The sequence below is a fragment of the Lathyrus oleraceus genome, chromosome 3 (genome assembly GCF_024323335.1).
Source record: "Lathyrus oleraceus cultivar Zhongwan6 chromosome 3, CAAS_Psat_ZW6_1.0, whole genome shotgun sequence".
NCBI classification, from domain to species: Eukaryota; Viridiplantae; Streptophyta; class Magnoliopsida; order Fabales; family Fabaceae; genus Lathyrus; species Lathyrus oleraceus.
Genome location: NC_066581.1, coordinates 200,128,958 through 200,151,722, shown reverse-complemented (window position 1 = coordinate 200,151,722; position 22,765 = coordinate 200,128,958). Strand labels below are relative to the sequence as shown.

The 22,765-nt window shown below is 36.5% G+C and overlaps 2 protein-coding genes across 6 annotated transcripts; one reads left to right on the top strand and one right to left on the bottom strand.

Moving 5' to 3' along the window:
• The first annotated feature begins 2,888 nt into the window (after positions 1–2,888).
• LOC127126274 (DNA-directed RNA polymerases II, IV and V subunit 6A) lies at positions 2,889–6,118 on the top strand. Its single transcript, XM_051055171.1, has 5 exons — positions 2,889–3,067; positions 3,186–3,398; positions 4,272–4,323; positions 5,621–5,688; positions 5,805–6,118. The coding sequence occupies exons 1-5, from the start codon at positions 3,033–3,035 to the stop codon at positions 5,872–5,874; spliced, it is 438 nt and encodes a 145-aa protein (XP_050911128.1). The 5' UTR covers positions 2,889–3,032; the 3' UTR covers positions 5,875–6,118.
• A 1,641-nt stretch (positions 6,119–7,759) lies between these two features.
• On the bottom strand, positions 7,760–11,858 carry LOC127126272 (uncharacterized). 5 transcript variants are annotated; one of them, XM_051055166.1, is made up of 8 exons: positions 11,681–11,858; positions 9,884–10,750; positions 9,514–9,805; positions 9,217–9,426; positions 8,941–9,114; positions 8,577–8,777; positions 8,377–8,490; positions 7,760–8,277 (listed from the first exon to the last, which is right to left on the bottom strand). In XM_051055166.1, the coding sequence occupies exons 2-8, from the start codon at positions 10,684–10,686 to the stop codon at positions 7,936–7,938; spliced, it is 2,136 nt and encodes a 711-aa protein (XP_050911123.1). In that variant the 5' UTR covers positions 10,687–10,750; positions 11,681–11,858; the 3' UTR covers positions 7,760–7,935. The 5 variants fall into 5 exon arrangements, with proteins under 5 accessions (XP_050911123.1, XP_050911127.1, XP_050911126.1 ...); XM_051055170.1 differs by having other exon boundaries at positions 11,722–11,844; XM_051055169.1 differs by lacking the exon at positions 11,681–11,858 and adding an exon at positions 11,488–11,619.
• Positions 11,859–22,765: the final 10,907 nt, after the last annotated feature.

The following is a 22,765-nucleotide window of genomic DNA, read 5'->3' as shown; positions in this document are numbered from 1 at the left end:
TCTATTCATCTTCATCTTTTAAGGTCGGTTATAGATAGTTTAGATTTTGGGGAAAAGATTTACATGAAATGGAAATTAGGGTTTAAGTATTATTGTCATGATCATGGAAATTGATATTGATACATGTTTTATTGATTGTTTCAAGCTTGTTTGTGATTTCTATGTTGTTGGATGTTTTGTTGTTACCATGTTGTTGTTGTTACTATGTTGAATATATGATGTATGAATGAGGAATAAACATGGTTACATATATGTCTTGCTCTTGAAGTTATGATTCATAATCATCAGAGTTGTGTTAGTCATCGATATGGATTAGAATGGTTAAGGTTGGGAGAAGATGTGTTTGGAAGTGGTGTTTTTAACGAAAAAGCATGAACCAATCAATTGGTATGCAGAGGTTCCCATGAACAATCGATTGGTTCCATGAATGTGTGAAAATCTGGAAAAAATTGTAGGTGTCAATCAATTGACACCCCCTGACCAATCAATTGGTCCTATGCATTTTTAATGAAAATTTAGACAGAAGGTTCATGACAATTGATTGGTCTGTTGTTTATAAAGAAATTTTTGATGAAATATTCAGACTAATCAATTGGTCCTCCTAGGAAATCAATAGGTTGCTTTGTGTATTGCCAAAAATGAGCTCTTTGATGATTCTAAACTATCATAGGTGTCTTATAACTTATATCATGATATGTATGCATTGGATTAACAATAATTGATTAAAATATAAGGAATTAGTGAGCTTTAACCTAGGATCTTGATTAGGTTAAAATATTAGAAGGATAATGTAGGGTATGAACATGATTTAGATGGAGATGCTTGGACATGAAGGTACCTCGGTGTGTGCGATGGACAAGTAGTCGCTTGAATTGTGAATCAATAGGCTTTATATGGAACATGTTATGATGATATGAGAATTTGATGAATGTGATCACTTAGTGATTGATGAGTACAATCACGGTGATGTTGAGAACTAGTCACCTATTTAGAAATTACCCTTAATTGTGCACATCCCAATTGTGGTGCTTATGTAAAATAGAATTGGGGATGTGGCACCAATGATTCGTACCTCACAATAGGCTTGAGTCCCAACTATGGGTTGAGTCTCACGGAAGAAAGGTGGGTGCATAAGTGGGTTCGAGTCTCATATGGTATAAGATACTCTAAGTGGGTTCGAGTCCCACACGAGTGATGGTTCTTGAAGTGAGTTTGAGTCCCATGGAGAACCAGAATCCACAAGAAAGTTGAATCATATTAACATGTAGGAATCGAGCCTTGCCTTAGACGTAGGTCTGGTCGGGGAACAATGCTTCGTGGCTTCCGAATAATGATTTATTGAGTGATGTGAACTTAAGTTACATGTTTATATACAATGTGAACATCCCTTAAATGCTTAAGTCTTTGTTCTATTGTGTAAGTGAGCACAAGTAGAGTACAAAGTGGAATGTTAAGTTAAAAATCGATAAGAGATCCCTGTAGAGTCAAGTGGATCCATAAGATAGAGAACCCACTGAGATTATCATCTCACTCCATTATTATTGTTCAGGTGGTTATGTACAGGTGAAGGACAAGGTTAAGCTTTCCTGATGATGTTTCAAAGGCTTTTGATGTGACGATCTCCTACTAAAGCTTGTGTACATATATGGATATTATACATAGATTTTAGTTTTTTGTCTAGGAACTTTTGTATATCATGTGCCATATTGTATATTATTCTTTTGGACATGTATATATAATTTTGCCGATAGACACTTATGTGTATCAATACCAAGTTATACTATATGTAATATATTTTCTAGATGTATATTATGTGTGGGTGTTATAAAACATGTTTGAAAGAGAGAGTGATCACAATCTTATGAATTTGTTCCTGAGACTCCTCCAAACCATTTTTCGCCTCGACTCATCTAATATGTTATTTGAACCATTTAATCAACATGGTTAGTATGTCGAAGCCTTAGGTTGAAGCTTTTGACACTTAATATTTTCAACGTAGCTATTGCCATTCTTTGTTGACTTTTCACCAGCTAGAACTTTCAGGCTAACAGGTGTATCCAGAAGTACATCTCTAGAATTTTCCCTAGGAAAAAATTGAATTTTTAAGGTCCACTTAGCATTTTCAACGTAGCTATTGCCATTCTTTATTGACTTTTCACCAGCTACTGCCATTCTTTGTCTACTTCAACGACGCGAATGCCTCACTTGAATTTAAGGTCACTGAGTACACATTTCTTGTAGATATGAAATTCATACTGCATAATCTCCTAAAATACCCAGACAATCAAAAAGTTGTCAAACTCAAGTACCAGTCACCCTCGATTGACAATAAAGGAAACATTCAATTCAACAAGTTTGAGTTGAAGACAAATGAAGATTTAAGGGTTATGTGGAGTACATTTCACCATTTCAAAACAAAAGGTTCTATCGAGTTGGATGCAAAAATTGCGAGATCCACTAAAGATATTTTGAAGATGTTGAAACGTTCTATTGAACGATGAAATGTATAGTTTGATTTATGTTAACGATTATGTACGTAATGTTTGTTTTTTATTTATGTCATAACAATTATCAAGGTTAATTTATCTCTGTTTCTACATCTATTTCATTTATATTCTTGGTTCATTAGGATTCAAAAATACATCTTTGTAAAATACACGAATATATATTTTTGAATTAAATTTAATCATAAAATTATACAATTCTAAATTCTAGAGATAATTTTGATTTTTTTACTAAAATGAAAAAATAACTTTTAAAGTACTTTTTTTCAACAATAGTTACGTGTAAGTTATTCATTTTTAATAATGGTCTCTTTTTATTTTTTGAACGATTAACTTGGGTTGCCCAATTTTATATGGGGGCAAAATAGGTATTCACTTTAATATTAAAAAAAACCAATATAAGAGAAAGTCCATAACAAGTAGAAGGGTTTCCGTCTGATCGAGTGTGGTTGTGGGGTTTTAGGGCGCAATCTTCTTTAGCTAGCACGCAGAGCAGACGCAACCTTCCTCACCTCTCTTCCATTCACGATGGCCGACGATGACTACGAAGATATCGACATGGGGTTTTTTCTCTTTCCCTCTCTCTCACTCATAAATAATTAGGGTTTATCCTCTTTTCTTCTTCGTTTGTTGAAATCATTATTATTATTATTGAAAGATTTCTCATGAATGATGATGCAGATACGAAGAGGAGCCAGCGGAGCCTGAAATCGAGGAAGGCGCAGAGGAGGAGGATCCAGATAACAAAAACGATGACATAGATGGTTTAGGAGAACCGATTGAAACTGAGGAAAAGGAAGATGATCAACCTGTTGAGCGTCCTCGAAGAACTTCCAAATATATGACTAAGTATGAGCGTGCTAGGATTCTCGGTACTCGCGCTCTTCAAATCAGGTTTTGCTTCTTTATTTTGTCACCCTAGGGTTTTGTGTATTGAATATTTGTAGTGCTGTGTTTGAAATTGAAGGAATGTGAAGTTAAGTCAAAGGATTGTGATTTTCAGATGAAATGAGAATAAGAAATTTTGTAGTTATTTTGTTTTATGTCTGATTAGTACAGGAGTGGAAGTGTTATTTGTACTAACAACTGAAAAATGTTCAGTTACGGATAACTGTTAGAATTACTGCCAGCTATCTAGCTGACACTATAAGCTTCTTTTAAGAGAACTAACCCTAGGGGTTGGTATGTTGGTGAAGACTTGGGTCAAAGGAACATAGAATAGATGGTGGTTCTGCTATGTTTGTCTTCACTAAGAGTGAACTGTGAGTGATAGTGTCTATTATATACCCGAGTATCCCTTTTTACCGTTTCTCAGTGCTCTTTCAATGGGTGTTAGCTTCATTGACAACAAAGTATGATTTATGGCCTTGTAAGTGTTACATAATGCAATGACCTTATCAATAGAGAGTAGGATCCTGCATAGAGTTTGCACCATTTTGCGAGGGTTTTCAGTTAGTGAGCATAGGATACCCTGATAGGAGCGGAGATATTGTTAACCAATAGAACTGGAGCGGTTGTTGGGCTAGAAGTGAGGATGGGGACAAGAAAATGGCCAACAGTTGAATTCCGTGGTTGTTTCATTCTACCACTGTGTAGTGCAAGAGCTTCTAATACTATTGAGTTTTGTTTTTGTAATTGTAACTGAATTTCTATTACAGTTGGAAGTTGCTATAACTGCAAAACTAACCAAGGCAATTTTGAAAAAAGTGACTTTAGTTCATCCTATAAAATCTAAAACAAATGAACTTTGTCTTTACTGTTGTGCAGTATGAACGCACCTGTCATGGTCGAGTTGGAGGGGGAGACTGACCCACTTGAGGTAATTGATCTTTTTGTTCTCTTTACAATTCAATACCTTCGTCACTGTCATATCATTGCATTTCCTATTCATTACGATTACTTTTTGTCAAATTTCCTAATATATGGCAGTGACACCATATGCCCTCATTTGAAATATAGAAAATGTTTTATTAAGAAGCTTCCATTCTACTACATTATTGATCTCCTTCATTAAGTGGTGTACCATGACGCCCATTATACAAATGTTGGCCTTATATGCTATGATATTTTGTTTATGGTCGACTAACACTTTACAATTTTACCAATATATGCAATATGCAGATATTCATGGATTGCGAAAGGCGTTTCATTTTCAATTAACTGATATTTTTAAGATGAGAAGATCAAATTTCATGGGAAATAGGCTTATCTTGATATTTAGTATATTAATCTTCTCTTATAGTTCATATGTTCATATGTTCAGGTTGCAGTTTGTTTTTCCTACCATTGTCCATAACTTGTCCTTTCTTGGCTTGAGTCCCTTAGGCTTTGTTTGGGAGTTTGGAGGGGAAGGGAGGAGAGGGCTTTGAAAAAAGAGAAGGATTGAAAAGAATAGAAGGATTTTGATTGGGGAGGGTTTGAGAGAGTTTGCTTTTATTCATAACACCAAAAACCCTCTAATTTGGGGGAACTCAATTTGTTTTGGAGGAGGGTTTTGGAGGGCTTAGATAAATTGTTCAAATATAATTTTTGTTGTTATAGTATTTTTAAAATTAAAAATATGTTAAAAAAATCATTTTTGAAGTCCTCCCTTCCCCTCCCCCTCCAAACTCCCAAACAAAGCCTTAAAAAAAGTTTCGAACTTGGAAAATTAAAGCATAAACTGGGTTATTATTTAGTTTGACATATACCCCTTTTGATGTTTCATTAATGAAACTTTTTAAAACTTTTGTGTAAGATAAGATGTCATAATTACATTGCTAAACTGATATGTTTGATGAGATTCTTGTCTTCCAATGTTGAATCTGACCACATGTCAGTTTAGGAACTAAATAATCTCCTAGATGAGTAATGCACCTTGTTTTATTTCGAGTGATTTGGTATTCCTCTATGTTATCTTCTAATAGTTTAGATGAGTTGTGTATACGATTCATGAACATCCATGTTTTGTTTGTTAGGTTGGCTATGCTTTTTTTTTGTTGTGGCAAAGGCAAGATGTTAGTTCTGCTATGGTTTCATACTTTCATTTTGTTTCTGTATCAGGCTGCGCTATAGCAATGATATGTATTTCATTTTTTTTTGGTAATATCTGATATATTATTGTCCCAACTCTTCAGATTGCTATGAAGGAGCTAAGAGAGCGGAAAATTCCTTTTACCATCCGCCGCTACTTGCCTGATGGAAGGTAAATACCGTCCGTTAAGTATATTGGGTACTTTTTTTTTCTTGGATTGGGGAGTTTAGGCTGATACATTCCTTCATCTTTTATGTCATACTTACCATTTTGGCAAAATTGTCCAGCTATGAAGATTGGGGAGTTGATGAACTGATTGTGGAAGACTCCTGGAAAAGGCAAGTTGGTGGGGATTGATGGCTTGAACTGCCAGAGGTGTTTATCCTAGATTTGTGTAAAGTGAACACTGATCTATGGTCCTACCGTAAAACTGGCTTATCCTATATGTCTTGGCTGTGTATCTATGTTTGTCTCGTTCCTTTTACTTTAACCCGGTATTATTTTTGTGTCTGCTTGTCTGTATATGATACTCAATCTCTAGGCTTTTAACAGTATATGCCGGTGATTGAACTTTGAAGTGATATTTAGATGGGTTTTTGAACTTTGAAGTGATACTTAGATGGGTTTTTGAACTTGTTAGTGATTTGATACTATGTTATGGAAATATCAGTTAGATGCTGCATACATTTTTAGTGAAATTGCCTTTTGTAATCCACCAACACTCTAGGTGTGTATAAGCAAAAATAAGCAACCGTTATAGAGGCTATGGTAACGACATTGTTGTGTAAATTTTGTGGTTCAACAAGCTTTAGTTTATAAATTGGAGCGGCTTCCGACTACTTGCTTCCAAGCAAATAGAAATTTCTGCCTTTAAAGTGCTCGTTACATTTACACTCCCATATAAATCCATGTTTTTGAATCTTACAAATTGTAGGCCTTTCTAAGATAAGTGATGTTTACTCATGGAGTGAATTTCAACGTTTTGGTACAAATTATCCCAAAGTACACAATGTTTGTGTACAAATTCTCTAAAAGATAAGTGATTTTTTAAATTCACATAATTCACATTATGCTTATACATTGAAATTACTAGCCATTATAAAACATTGCGTTTAGATTTTAATTTTATTCACAACTTTATTAAAGTAGATAGACCTCTCAGCTGTTTGGAACAAAAATGTTTGTCCAGAAAAATGATAGATGAGACCCTTCTACCCTACTTATTTATTACTTGGAGGCTTATGATCATTTTAGTAGGGTATTGTTCTATCATAAAAGATTGTTATTCTTATTCATTTAGACTTACTTGAACCGACAAAATAGTGCATACGCCAAAGGTGCACTATTCCAAAAACACTTGATTAGGTATGCCTATAAATGTGTTATTGTCATAATTATATAGTCTATAAAAAGGAATGATAAAAATATCATATTTTCAATTTAGTAAGTGAAATTGAATATAGAAATTTTATTTAATAAAAGAGTGGATGATAAAGAAAAGTGTATAATCCTCCTTTATATGAACTTAGGGTTAATACCAATTCTGAAATCCAATTTTAATTCATTAAAAAAGGTTAGATTATAGGAGTATATTAAATTCTTCAATTTTAGTATTTCATTTAGTTTTGGTTGTTGGAATATGCTTTCATGTCATGTTGATAGCGATATTTTGTTATTTTTTTAAATTACTTGAAATTAAAATTATTACTATTATTTAAAATAACAAAAACATAGTTCGTGGGAGCCAATAACGACAACAAATATAACATTTTTAAATTGATCTTTTCCTTTTTACGTGGTTTCTTTAAGTTGTTGGTTTGGTTGAAGAATGATGTTTATGAGAAATCTAGTTTTAGGATGTAGAGATCGATGAAGGTTTAGCATGTCCATATTAGGACTCACATGCATCACATGTTGGTTTACATGCTTTAAAGAATAAATTTGATGTTCAAATCAATTTTAAGCACAATGTTGAGAACAATTTTAACAAAGTAACTGAACCTAATTCTTATGCCTCTTGAAAGAAGTTTGTATACTCTTTTAAAAGCAGAAACAAAACAAAAAATGCCAAATAGAACTTTAGATGCCAAACACTAAACATAACGAATCCGTCGATGCTACTATCTCTAGTCACTGTTATAAATAAAGAGATTCATCGAATGATTAACGCATTTAATATTTATATAGATCAAATACATTGATCATCTTTAAAAATATATATCTATATATACAGACAAAAAAGTGAAGTTTAAATTGTCCCATTGACTAAGATTCTCAAAATATATCGAATATCATTCTTCTTTTTTTTTGTTTTCTTTCTCGAATCACAATTCATTGCACCTAAAATTATTGACAAATTCATTTTTACTTTGGTAAAGAGTATACATGTTGATTTCGTTTCACAAGGTTCACATCACATCACATGGACCAAACCTCACGAAGTAGTTGATATCTAGCATTTGTTGTAATGTTACTCCCTTGCTCCTTGTGATTACCATTTCCATTAGTAGTAACTGTTGGAGAAGAAGGAACCTTATCAATGATAGACGCGATCGGCGATTCAAGTTCCTCAAGTTCTTCGTCACTTGTATATCCTCTCCTCTGGACAACCGATACATTCCTCGTCAGGTGAGACTTTCCTCCCGCCTCTGCAACTTTCTCCGCCACATTGGCTGAAGAGGGAGGTGTATACGCAACTGGAGCCGCAGCATAAGGGAAGCTTCTAATGGATTCCGCCGACAGTCTTCGCTCCACAAAAGTCTAAATATGAAATACAGTTTTGTTAATAAATTAGCAATAATTTTACGCGGCTTTAGTAAGAATTATAACAACTTTAAAACATGAAAGAGATGAATATACCTCTCCATTCAAGGCCTCCAAGACAGTTCCTGGAACCGGGTCGGGACAGAACTCGTCCGGTGTGAAGTTACATAGAACGCGTATAATCAAAGAAAGACTGATGGATGAACATACCTACATAAAAAAAATGAAATAGTGAGAACATAACAAAATGAGAGAGTGATAAGCCATAGAAGTATTCATCAAGTTATGAAATTAACCTCATGTCTAACTTGTTTTTCTATAAGCATGTCTTTTGGGAGCATTAGAAGGTCACTCAAGTCGTTAAGGAGAGCAAATGATTTACGTTCACCGTCTCCGCTTTGCCTTTCGTCGTTCTCACCGTTCTCCTGATATTCTTCTAGACAATCTTCAGCATCAATGCCGAACATATCAGTGAGCAATCTCGACCAATTGCCAACCTGCAGTTCAAGTAACTCTTCCATAAGAATAATCACTTGTAAGACAATGTGCTATCAAAGACAAGTTTCTTACTCCCCTAATAGAGATTCAAATTTTCAAACTTTCAATTTTTAAGACTGTGAAAATACTAAGCAGTATAAAAACAAAGAGAAAAATGCATACGGAATTTTTCAGTTGTGCACCAGATCCAAAGCTTAAGTTTCCTGCTGGAATTGGCAAAACCTTGGAATCGACAATCGGGTCTGATATAGGATCAGTTGGAATCTCATGGGCTGATTCTCGAAGAATTGCATTGAACATCGCAACATCTAGTCTATCTACACACTGTTCCATGACCTGGGGAGTGAATTTAAATCTACTCAATCTTTCGAGGCTTAGAGCAAAAGAAAGGGAAATTCGAAACATGTTCGAGAAAAGGCGATTGGTAACAAAACATACCATTCTTGCCATCACAGGCAAACAACCACACTCGTGCCCTCCTGCTCGAACAGGACAGAGTCTTTGAAACGCGTCTTGGAAAGCGTTTCTCCAGAGATTGATGGAAAAGTTTCCTTGATTGTGATCACCTAAAGCAGGCCCTAGCAGCCTCCCAATGGATTTATTTGAACACGAGTCCACAACCGAAGATTGCATATGAGGAGTCAAAGCCTGAAAGCATTCATCACATATAGATCAAATTCACAAGATTTTAATGGTTATACTTATACTTAATCATAATTCAAGAGGCATTTATACCTGCCACCACACTGACTCTACTAGCCGAGAAAAAATCCACGATTCCACTCTTTCTAAGGCAAACGTGAATGTTCCGGTCTCTTGCCAATCTTCACCGATCTGCATAAAACCGTTTCCTGATTTACCATTTGGGATACCTTTCCATTTCAGTGATGCAGACTTCCCATCATTCCTCTTGGCAGACCCATTTGAACCAGCCAACCTCATAATCGGACTAACTTGACACGAATTCCCGAATGCCTGTGAAATTATCTCCCTCAGCACAATGGTGTTCGACAACCAGAAAGTTAACCTGAATCACAAGTCAAGATGAGAACATTTGTTGTTTGCATTAATTCAAAGTAAAATTCTGCTAGATTCGTGTTCATACCTTGAAACATCATTACCGCAAGATTTAGCAACCAAAATAAGGCCAGAAACAGTGTTCTTAGCAATCGTGGCTTTCCTTTTCGGGGTCCAATGCTTACAAGCATGTATATAGAGCCTAGAAAGCCGCCGAGCAGGTGTGTGCACTTTGTGTGCCGAGCTTCCGTGCTCTGGTACAATAGAATAAAGCGAAACCTCAAGAGCAGCAACTTCCCTCAATTCCTCTTCAAGATTTTCAATTCGAGATTCCATTTCTTTAACTTTCGATTCCAAAACCGCCGCATCCTCATGTTCACCGTTTTCTTCAGCATTAACGATTTCAACACGACCTTCGTCTTCACTTCCTATGCTCTGAGCACCATTGGAGGATCCATCCAAGATATCAATTTCCTTGACTTCTGTAACAGGCTTTTCATCAACTCCTTCAGAAGATTCTGAAGAAACTTTTACGGGAACTTTCGCCGGCTTAGAATTGGTTAAAGTATTTTTGTTTGCGACTCTCAAAAGCCCTTTATTCGAGTTTATCGGTTTCTTTTGATTGCTAACTGATACCTTCGATTGCAGTTTATTTGTTTTCCTATCAGATTTCTCCCTCGATCCTCGGTTGTTTTCTAAACCATTCCCTTTAACCTTACTCTTCGGATCCTTCGAAGCTTTCTCTACTTTCTCATCTTCATTTGTGAAAGAATCACTATGAGATGATACCGAATCCTTCATCGTGTCGGTGTCCGATACTTCTCCATTCCCTTCTTTTTGCTCTTTCTCCATATCAACGAAATGATTATCATTCACTTCATTAACTTTCATCTCAGCGAACGTATACACAATCTCTTGTGTATAGTTTTTCCAGAGACTCACCACAATATTCTACCTGCAAAAGTAGGAGTGAAGTGATGAAGTAAGTTACTAAATTAAATTCTAAAGAGTAAAATTGAAAATCAAGAAAAGCATGGAGATAGTATGAAAAAGTTATTTGAAATTTGAATCATTCATCAAAATCAAAATCACAATGACTATGATATCAAAGTAATCCCAAAATAGAAAACCCATAAAAAAGTTCAGAAAGTTATCAAAGTACACAATTTGCAAGGACCACCAGGTTGAGTTTTTCATCACAAAAACTGCACCCAAATCTTCAAGACCTTATTTAGAAAACTGAACATGATTAAGATCCAATACAAGATAATGAAATATAAGAAAGTTTCTAGAATCAAACAAATAAATGATCATCACTTATTTCTGAATAAAATCAAAACTCATATCATATCAGACATCACCATCATCATCATAAATCAAATATGCTTGCTAGCTGGCTATATTCCAATAATTTCAAAAAATTCCAATTAACAACTGTCTCTAACCTGTATAACAAAACTATTTATTCTCACTTTTTGTTTTCACCATTAACTTTTGACTAAGCAAAAAAGAAACACTAAATTAGGATCTATGAATCCTACGTAAACAATCAACTGCTACATTTCCAGAAAAATGACAAATCTGAAAGCAACATTCCAAACACAAAAAAACAAGTACAAAGAAAGAAACAAAACTAGAAGGGATAAGATCTATGGAAAATTGAGAGAGTGATAGTGTTATAAAAAACAATACAAATGAAAGTGGATGAGTTCGTGAGCGTGCAGTGTTGTTTGTGTGATATCTCAATCTCACGTGAAACGAGAAGAAAAAAAGACAAAGCATAGAACAGAGAGAAAGAGAGAGAGAGAGTGTGTGTAGTTAAAAACACAATCTGTACGAGTAATAGGAAGTTGTAACCGTAACAGTTGAACACGTTGGAACTTACCACAAAGTAACACGGGAAGAAGAAGGTGAAGTGAAACGTACGTTAAAATGATAGGAAAGTGTTGCAGAGGAAAAAAAAACCCTCGGGATTTGGAACGTTACTAGTCCAATACAATGCTAATAATAATTTGTGTGTTATGTTTTGTTTTATTTTTGCGATGAGGATTAGAAAGAGAGGTTGTCATTGAGGAAGTTGGTGGTGGCATTTTAAAACGGAAGAAGAATGGTAACCGGAGAAGGGTGTCGGTGCAACCGGGTATGGCCGGTTACTTATGGTGGTGATGTAATGAGGTCAACCTTTTCGCAACTCTCTCATTTTCGTTGGGTGTGTGATGTGATCCTATTCTTTCAGTTGTGGGCCCTGATGCTTAACCCCACCACCTTCCTTCTTTTCGCTTTGGGACATCACACTAGTGCCACTTTACTATGGAATGGAACACCCCTATAATTTTGGAAGCCTTCGTTATTCTAAATAAACATACTAATACTAATTATGTTTTTAATATAATTGAGTTTGACTAAATGATTTTTTTAGATTGTTTAAATGAATTTTAGGTTTTAGTTTAAAAAATATATGTTTTGCAATTTTATTTTTTAAAATTCTTTTAAAGTTGAACTCAAGGAAAAAATCTAGAAAATATAATAAAATAATAAAGTGTGAAAAATTATCATACAAATCAGAATCAAGAGGCAACTTCTCCCATAAGAGAATAGGTTCTCCTTACTCTAACAATCAATAATACATGATTTTCTCTCTCTCACACACACACACGTACATTATTCACGTTTACTTATAGTAATTCAAATATAACCATAGTAGAAAGGATCCCACATTTTTTTAAGTACTTACCCCCACAACTCTAACGATCCCACATCCTAGAACAATTTACCTCCACTTCTCTTTCTTTTAGAATATGCTTTTGAAATAATAGGCTTAGGTGAAACCACCCCAATATCAATATTGGGTTAATACTAATAGATTCAGGGGTTCTATCATTGCCCTTTTTCCTCACTAATACGCTTGTCCTCAAGGTTGACTTGTGGAAACTGATTCTTCAACAATTCCTCGTCCTACTGTGTTGCGTCATCTTCAACCATACTTTTCCATTTAACTAGACACTATTTTGTCACATGACTCCTTTCCCCACTACGATTTCTCTAGATTCTAGCAGTTGCTTAGGGCACTCAAACTCTTTGGGTTCGACCTTCATTCTTTCAGGAAACATTGGTCAAGCAATGAGGTTTCCAATGACATTCTTTAATTGAGATATATGAAAAATCGAGTGAACTTATGCATCATTTGGCATTTTTAATTTGTAAGTTACAACTCCAATCCTTTCCACCACAGGGAATGGTCCAAAAAATCTAGGGGCCAGTTTCTGATTTATCCTTCTAGCCATATGGTCTCAATTTGAGAAAGAACAACTCTCATAATTTCAAGGGTATATCTTTTCTCTTCTTGTTTGCACACTTTTCCATTTCTTCCCATGCTCTAATCAGATGATGTTTTAGTTGTCTCAATGCCTCATCCATGTCCGCTAATTCTTCAAACATTGCCGTCATTTTAGTTTCTCCTTGCATGTATCTCAACACTAGAGGTGACGTCCTCCCATAAATTGTTTCAAAGGGAGTTGTTCCTATTGGCACATGAAATATTGAGTTATACCACAGTTCTTCTCAAGGTACCCACTGAATCCAAGTCTTGGGTTGTTTTGACGCAAAACATCTTAAGTACACTTCTAAGCAACAGTTGACTACCTCATTATGTCCATCCGTCTTGGGATGATAGGATGAACTCATCTTCAAAATTGTACCCTGCAAACAAAACAATTTTATCTGGAACAAGGTAATGAATAATAGGTCTCTATCACTTAAGATGGACTGAGGAATTCCATGTAAACGCACAATTTCTTTTGCAAACACTTCCGTTATTTTTCTGGTTATATATGGGTGATTAAGGGGAATAAAATGGATATACTTGGATAATCCATCCACCATAATTAACATTGCTTCATATCCTTTAGATTTTGATAACTAGGTGATAAAATCTAAATATATGTCCTTCTATACTCATGAAGGAATGGGTAACAACTGAAGAGTCCTAACAAGTGAATTGACTGAATATTTATGGTGTTGGAAAACATTAAAGCTCTTGACAATTTCTTGCACAATATTTTTCATTCCTATCCAATATAGGTTTTCTGTTACCCTCTTATGTGCTATGAGGAACCCATAATGACCTCTTGTTGGTGTCGAATGAAACTCCTCCAAAAACATGGGAATGCAAGTGGATATAGAGGATAACACCAGAGGATTTTTGTAGAGTATGACACCATCTTTTAAACTGAACCGCGAGTTAGAATTTGCGTTATTGTGCAAATCAACAATAATTTATTATAACCACACAACTTAGAAAGTCAGTTATGTTGGTAAGTAATGGTAATTATTTGTCGGAGAAAATGTTTCAATCTCTTTTGATCAGAAATATACAACAAATTTCCTCCCTAACGAGTAAGGTCGCCAATGTTGCACGACTAACACCAAAGCCGTCAACTCTTTCTCATATTCCGACTTTCTTAAATTAGCTTTTGATAAGACTTTACTAGATTAAGCTATCAATTTCCTTTCTTACATCAAAACAGCCCTACGCCTTTCTCGGATGCGTCACACTCAATTTTAAAAGGTTGAGAAAAATTGGAAGAATCAATACCAGAGCTTGAGTCAAGATATTCTTTAATCCTTCAAAGACTTTAAACACTTCATCCCCCCACAAAAAACCATCATTTTTAGTTAATTAGATTAGAGGTTTAGGAATCTTACCATACCCTTTGATAAATTTTCTATAGTAACTGATTATACCTAAAAATTCTCTTACTCCCTTGACATTTTAAGGAATAGGCCATTCCACCACACTTTTAATTTTTTTAGGGTTTCCTTCCACTCCTTTTTCATAAATTAAGTGTCCTAAATATTCCAATTTCCTACTGCCAAAATGACATGTTTTCTTATTAACAACAAACCCATGCTTCTGTAACACCTCTAGCACCTAGGTAAGATGTCCCACATGTTTTGCCCAGTATTTACTACAAACCAATATGTCATAAAAAAACTAAGACATACTTTTGGAGGTAGGTTTTGAATACATGATTCATGGTGGATTGAGAGGTTGTTGAGGCATTTGTCAATCCAAAGGGCATTACGAGAAATTCCTAATGTCCCCCATGAGTGTAGAATTCCATTTTATGCACATCTTCTACCATGTGAATTGGACACTTATACGATATGGGGAATTTGTTTAGCTCCCTATAATCGATGGACATCTTCCATGCACCATCTTTCTTTTTCACCAATATTACAAGACTTGAAAACGTGTTAGAATTGTTTCTAATGATATCTTGATCAAGCATGTTATGCATTTGTTTCTCAATTTCCTTTTTGTGGTGGTAAGGGTAATGATAGAGTCTCACACTTATTGACCTTGAAAATTGATGTTACACACTCGATTTCTCAATTTCCCTCTTAGGAGGAAGACCTTCTAACTCTTTTTAAAACTCTTGGATATTCTCCCATTACCCTACGTAGTTCATGTAGTTGAACTTCATTCAACATTGGCATTGTCACCCTCTTCGCATCTCAAATATTCTCCTAATAAATTGTGTAATGATTATGTATGCGATTGAAACTCCTTCCTACCTTGTTCCAGTTCCTGTCCTTGTAGTTCTACAACCCTTCCTTTCCAATTGAATCCAGTGTCAGATTTTCCTAGTCAAGTGTTATCTTTCCAAATCTCATTAACCAAGTTACTCCAAGGATGATATCTAAATTTCCCAACTCTAGAACATGTGCATAAATGTTAGAACAAGACTTGGTTTTGTATCTATACCTTGAGTTTTGATGATAACAATGTTGTATTTATGTAAGAACAATTTTGGTACCCTAATGGTTTGTTATTGTGTAGCTTTAACAACCAGTTCTAATTCTGAGTTTATGACGTGCAACGTCATCAATTTCTCAACATTGTGTTCTGAATTCCACTTTTGCGCTAATCATGAGAGGTTCTGAAAGATATCAAGTTGTTGTTGCAATATTTTTTCTGCTTCTATGCTAATTCACTCTTGAGAAGTTTCTGAAGAGACTCCATGTTGCTGCAATAACGTTCTCTCTACTTCTGCTTCTGGACGTGACTCTGATCAACAAGCTTTTGAAGAATGACAAGCTTCTGAAGTTTTATTACTTAGATGAGATTTTGAAGATCTCAAGCCAAGCGTTGAGGTTATCAAGGTTCTGACTGAAGAGTTTGAGGATTCTTAAGATATTGAAGATCTCAAGCTAGATTACTGACGTTGTCAAGGTTCTGACTGGAGATTATGAAGTTTCTGAATCCAACTATATGTTTCTTCATTTCATGTTTCATTAACTTTCATCAGAAGCCAATGAATTTAAAAATAAGATCAAAATGGATACATGATCAAATAGTACATAGTACAAATCAAATATTCCTTCACCTACCTCATATCGTGTGGTGTTCTTGAGTTAGTAAAAAGCTTTTGTTTTTAAAACCCAATTCAAACCCCTCATTTTCTTGTGTTTTACACACCTTTAATTGGCATCGGAACTCCAATTTTGATTGTGATAAAGTTTTTATCAACATTTCACCGTGTTTAGTACCGATCTAGTTTGTGTGAGAAACAATGGTCGCTACTAACAACAATTTTGTCGCTACTAACAACAATGAGGGAGATCACTACAATTTTAAACCACCAATCTTTGATAGTGAGAAGTTTGATTACTAGAAAGATAAAATCAGAAGTTTCTTTCTTAGTTATGATGTTGATCTCTGGGATCTTGTAGTTGATGACTACGTTCACCCAATTAATGCTGAAGGAAATAATATAGCAAGAAATGTTATAACAGATCAACAAAAGAAGAATTTCAAAAATCATCATAGGGCTAGAACTATATTGCTAAATGTTATCTCTTATACTGAGTATGGGAAGATAATAAACATAGATTATGCTAAGTCCATATTTGATTCTCTGAGGATGACTCGTGAGGGGAATGCTCAAGTAAAGGAGACAAAGGTTTTGACCTTAATCCATAAGTATGAAGCATTCAGAATGGAAGATGATGAAACCGTTGAGACTATGTTCTCAAGATTTCAAATGCTTGTTGTAGGACTGAAAGTTCTGGACAAATGATACATTATGACTGACCATGTCAAGAAGATAATCAGAAGTCTCCTAAAAAATGGAGACTTATGGTAACTGCTTTAAGGTGACACAAGATCTTAACAATATAAGTCTTGATGAACTTGTTAGTTCTTTGAGAAGCCACGAGATAGAACTCGAGGAAGATGAACCTCATAAACAAGGTAAATATGTTGCTTTAAAGTCTAAGCCCAAGAAGACAAAAGCTTATCAAGCTGAGGAAGAATCAAAAGTTTCTGATGAAGACTCGGAAGATGAGAATAAGTTGTCTTTGATTTCAAAGAGGGTCAACAGACTCTGGAAGCACAGGCAGAATGGTCGAGGAAAGTTCAGAGCATCTAGGAGGACTGCTGGTCGTTCTGATTCTTCGTATGGACAAAAGAAGCAAGGTTCTGGTAAAGATGTTATCTGCTTTGAGTGTAAGGAGTCAGACCACTACAAGAATGAGTGTCCTAGGCTGAAAAGGGACAAAAGGCCTAAGAAGAAGTTTTCTAAAGGCAATAAGGGGCTGATGGCTACATGGGACGACTCAGAATCAGAATCAGAAGATTCTGATGACGAATAGGTCAATATTTCATTGGTGGCAACAATAGTTGGTCCAAAAGGTTCTAAAGAACCAGAAGATAAAATATTGTCAGAATCAGAATCAGACTCCCATTCTAAAGAGGTATTTCTGAATTATCTCATTCTCATTTAGAGTCATGTCTCTCTGAAATACGGGAAAAGTACCAGAGTCTTCAGAGTAGGTACAAGGACCTTAAACAAGTCTAAGTAGTTGCTTCTGAAACTCGTAGTGAGCTTGAGAAAGATATTTCTTCCCTAAATGAAAAATTATTTTCTTTAGAAAGTAAAAACTCTGCTTTGAAAATTAAATTTTCAAAGCTAGAGGAAGAAATAGTATTAGAAGCCTTTGGTGTCGATTGCATCATTAAGTATGACAGAATATTCCAAAACTTTTTGGCTAAAAGCATAGATAGAAGCAACATAGCTTCTCTGATCTATGGAGTTATAAAAAATAGTAAGAAAGGTTTAGGTTGTACCAAAATTATAAAACCCGACTGAAGCTAGCAGAAATATACTCGAACGCATCGCACGCTCAAACATACAACATAGTCACCATCGAATTTTATTTATTCCTGAAGGAAAGGGAAAACGTCGATAAAACCTGGGGAAAGAGATATGTTGGATAAGGAAGTAAGTTATGCAAGGGGAAAGTATTAGCACCCCAAACATCCATGGAACTCCATGGGAACCTGTCATACCCCAAAATTTGCCCGTTGGCATTATCAAGCATTTTCCAAGACCCTCTGACTTGTTCTGCAAGGCACTGATATCAAATGGACAAAAGCCCACTCACAACAGGCCCAATCCACAGGCGGCCCAAAACAGCTGGCTCGCTAGGCGAGCAGTTCCTTCGCCTAGCGAACATTTCATCATGCCACTCGCCCAGCGAAGCGTTGGATCCAGGAAAAGGCCCAGACCTAGTCTGCTCGCTAGGCGAGCAATTCCTTCGCCTAGCGAAGCTTGCGAGAATTTGAGGTTTTGGACCTCATTTTAAGCCCATTAGGTCACCACTACCACTACTATAAATACCTACTCCTCTGCCACGAAAAGAACAGAGACAGACTCACCCACACGGAGACACTCACACAGAGACCCGGAGGAAACCCTAGCACCGAAACCCTGCTGATCCAAAGAGTTCAGAAGGCGGAAACCCTGAAGGCCGCTTACCCGCTCCGAAGCTACCGCCGCCCAATTCAATCCGGCTCGCCAATTCAAGGTTGCAACTCGATTTGCAAACAGGTTTGCCTCACTATTATCGCTTTAGTTTCTTAATTGGCATATGATATCACTTTAGGGTCTTATCTACATATGATTATCACTTTGTGTTCTTATTCTGCATGTGGTATCGCTTTAGTGTCTTAATTTGCATGTGATATCGTTTTGTACTCTCATTTGGCATATGGTACCACTTCATGTTCTTAATTTGTGGAGGATATTATAATTGAATTCATAAACATTTTGAAGTTTTGCATGAGAATTTAAATATGCTTGAATATTGTGAAACTGAACCATATAATTATGTGTTGGAGGCCATAAGCCATGCTGCAGATTGAGGTCATAATTTCAAACCCGTGGCCGCTCGCTAGCTCATCGCTAGGCGAGCCCGCAGCGAGCCTTCGCTGAGCCTTCGCCAGGCGAAGCAGAGGCGAAAGGGACAGGGGCTGCTTTGTCTTTTTATTGCCCATTTTATGTTTACCTAATGATGATTCTGCATTATTTGGCTTAAATTCCTGGCTGTGATATTTATTTTATGGTGCAATTTCCAATTGCATTTTACCTCGATGCTTTAATCTGTGTGTTCATGGTGTAAAGGCTAGCATACTTCCGAAGAAATAGCCGGCTAGGTACTCCGCTTTATGCATGGGAAGCCTTCATGGAGAGGGATTCTAAATTATTTCACTTTAATGTGAAGATTCATATTGATTGCCTAATTAATTTTAATGTAGTGATCCTTAATGTGTTGATTTTAATGTATCGATTTAATGCGGTATCACCATAATTACCTAATGAACTTAAAACATGGACTTTAAATAAATGATATCGGACCTCTCTTTATTACCCCACGATTACAATATTACGGTCATGTCCCGCGAATATGGGGATATCCTTAGCAAAGACCCTTCGGTAAAATCATCATAGTCCCTCGGACGTTGCCTTCGAAAACACGATTTTGTCCCTCGATGACCCTTCGGTGTAGCCTACGGTTAAATGATGATAGTCCCTTCGAATGCTAAGGTATCCTCACAACTGTTGCCTTCAATGACCAGCCGATGACCCTACGATGACCCTTCTACATCCCAAGGATAAAATTACTTACTTCTCAATAGTAAGGACAGTTTTACCCTCATAAGGATAGGAAATGACCGGAAAGACCTCGGACAGGTATACCCTTAATTGCTCATTCATAATCTAAAAAAATACTTTTCACACCTCACACCTTTCATACATCCTTTTTGGAAAATCACCACTTAGCATACATCCGCACTAGGATCATTGCCGAGTTATATTTTTCTAAACTACTTTCGAAAAACCAAACGAGATCACCACTTTGTATACATTCATGCAAGAATCATTACAAAGTTGAATTCTCATTTTCAAAACATTTTTCACACAGTTCTCAACCACCTTTTTCAAACTAGAAAACATAAATGATTGAGCAATTAAGAGCCCATGGATAACCATGGATACAAAGGGTGCTAACACCTTCCCTTTGTATAACGTACCTCCCGAACCTAAGAATTTAAAATTAAGGTCTTTCCTGTTCTTTTCCACCTTTCCTTATGGGATAAAAGAAAAGTCGGTGGCGACTCTTGCTAACCGCGACATTGCGATTAAAAATCCAATAAAGTCCAGTTCACCGTATGACAGAACTGGCGACTCTGCTGGGGACTACAAAGAGAGGTCACCTTAAAAAAAATCATTTATGTTTTCAAATTGTTCCTTCTTTTAAGGGTATTGTTGAGTGAAAGATCCTACACCCGGATCTAGTGTACCTTAGGTAAGTAGCAATAGATCATCACGACTATCCGGCGTATACTGGAATGGTTAAAATGATGGCTACGGTTAATGTGACACTTTGGTTGTCCTGATGGTCCTCATGTTATTTGAGGAAAAATTTGGCTTCCGCGTGGTGTCATCAAAGCATTAACCAGACCTTTAGAACCCTAATTGACTCATCCTGGCCATTAGAAAGTAGTGAGCTAACTGACTTCGGTTTCGACTGGGGCTTGGTTGAGACTCGATACTACACTCCTTGAGATTGGACTTTAGGGAAGCTTCGGTCAACCACTTGGTGTTGCACTGAAGTGGACTTAAAGGAAAGTCAATGATTGGAGATCCTTTTAGAACCCGGTTACTATTCTAGGACAGGTTGAACCAACCAAACTTCAGTGGGGAGGGTACTTACCTATGGAACTCACGCAAGCCTTAAAACCTAGGAATGATGGTTGTGTGACTTGCTTGTGCTTGTTGTTTACTTAACATCATAACATCATAACATCATAACATCATAACATCATGGCATTGTACTAACCATTTTGAGGACTTAGGGATTTAACTTTGCTCTGTTTTGTAAAAAAAAAAAAAAAAAAAAAAAAAAAAAAAGTTTCCTTTTTGGTAGTTTACGTAAAGTTAAATTCCAAAAGTCCTTGAAAACATTTCATACATTGCATAGCATAGCATAACATTGCATAACAGGTACTCTAAAGGGATCAGTGTTCTCACGGTTTTCCTCCAAACAGAAAAATGGACCTCGAACAAATTGTCAGAGATCTCCAGGCTCAGAATGCTCAACTCCAGAAGATGATCTTGAACTTATCCAAGGGGCAGGAGGAACTGAAGGCTCTCTTGCTCGAGAAGAAAAAAGACAAGAAACCTGTGAGTTACATTAACCCGGGAAGAAGGCTCAAACGACAGGCCGCAGGAGTCGAGATTAGAATTCCGAAGGATCAAGAAGAAGAAACAGAGACAGATTCAGAAGATGAGAATGTTGATCTCTTCAACCCTGAGGACGTCAATGAAGATTATGAGAATGAACAGTACTCTCCAAGAGATGATAAGTACAAGTTGCTGGAAGAACGTATGCTAGCTATGGAAGGTCAGAAGACGCCCGGTCTGGACTTCGAAAGCTTGGGTCTAGTCTCTGATGTGGTCATTCCCCGCAAATTCAAGGTCCCCGCTTTCTCTAAGTATGATGGGGCATCTTGTCCTCAGATGCATCTAAGAGCTTATGTGAGAAAGATTCAGCCGTATACCACCAATAGGAAACTATGGATCCATTTCTTCCAAGAAAGTCTGGCTGGCACACAGTTGGAATGGTATTATCAGCTCGAGAGCTCTGACATCCGCACCTGGACTGATTTAGCGACAACTTTCTACAAACATTACTAGTACAATTCTGAATTAGCGCCTACTCGGCTACAGTTGCAGAATATGACCATGGGATCTAAAGAAGGCTTCAAAGAATATGCTCAAAAATGGAGAGATTTGGCTGGCAGAGTCAAACCCCCTATGACTGATCGAGAATTAGTGGACATGTTCATGAGCACACTGACTGGCCCATTCTACGGCCATCTATTAAGGAGTTCCTCATTGGGTTTCACTGAACTTATATTAACAGGTGAACATGTTGAAAGTGGCATTCGAAGTGGAAAGATACAGGTGACTACCTCTGATCCTCCGGAGACTCCTAATGTCATCACTGCTCCTCTGCCTAATCAGGACGAGACTGTCAATGCTGTGGAAGATACTGATAACGATTATGACTTGGATAGCTGGATTTTCCCGACAATTGGTGACAGACTCGACAATTGGAAGGCTGAAGACACTACCCCGATTTCCTTTAGTCGAGAGTAATTGTTATTGCTATTTTAGTATTTCAAAAGCATTGTGTCTATACCCGGGGCATAATAGCTAATTTTAAGGGTTTGTCATTTTCATAAGCATATTCATATTCAATAAATCAATGGACTTTTTGCATTCAAATATTGCGCTCTTTATCTTTCCTGTCATTTTTCAAACAAGCTATGTTTTCTTGCACACACTCACGTAACAATTTGCCGATCCATACCCACTATGGATCCTGTTGATAATAGTTCTGCTACTGTTCATTATGACTTTGAAAATCCGATCTACCAAGCCGAGGATGGAAGTGAGGAAGATTGTGAAGTCCCTAGAGAACTTGCCAGACTGGTACTACAAAAGACTATACAGCCGCACGAGGAATCCATTGAAATTGTAAATCTGGGTACTGAAATAAACAAGAGAGAAGTCAGAGGTTTCTTGGGGCACTCGAATTACATTGCCCGATTCATTCC

Bases quoted from the DNA above. Each gene is read 5' to 3' on its own strand.
- LOC127126274 (XM_051055171.1), top strand. From the start codon at position 3,033: ATGGCCGACGATGACTACGAAGATATCGACATGGG. The intron at 3,068-3,185 runs GTTTTTTCTCTT...ATGATGATGCAG, and splicing joins TACGAAGATATCGACATGGG to ATACGAAGAGGAGCCAGCGG. The intron at 3,399-4,271 runs GTTTTGCTTCTT...ACTGTTGTGCAG, and splicing joins ACTCGCGCTCTTCAAATCAG to TATGAACGCACCTGTCATGG.
- LOC127126272 (XM_051055166.1), bottom strand. From the start codon at position 10,686: ATGAAAGTTAATGAAGTGAATGATAATCATTTCGTTGATATGGAGAAA. The intron at 9,806-9,883 runs GTATGAACACGA...CTTGTGATTCAG, and splicing joins TGCGGTAATGATGTTTCAAG to GTTAACTTTCTGGTTGTCGA. The intron at 9,115-9,216 runs GTATGTTTTGTT...TTCACTCCCCAG, and splicing joins TGCCTGTGATGGCAAGAATG to GTCATGGAACAGTGTGTAGA.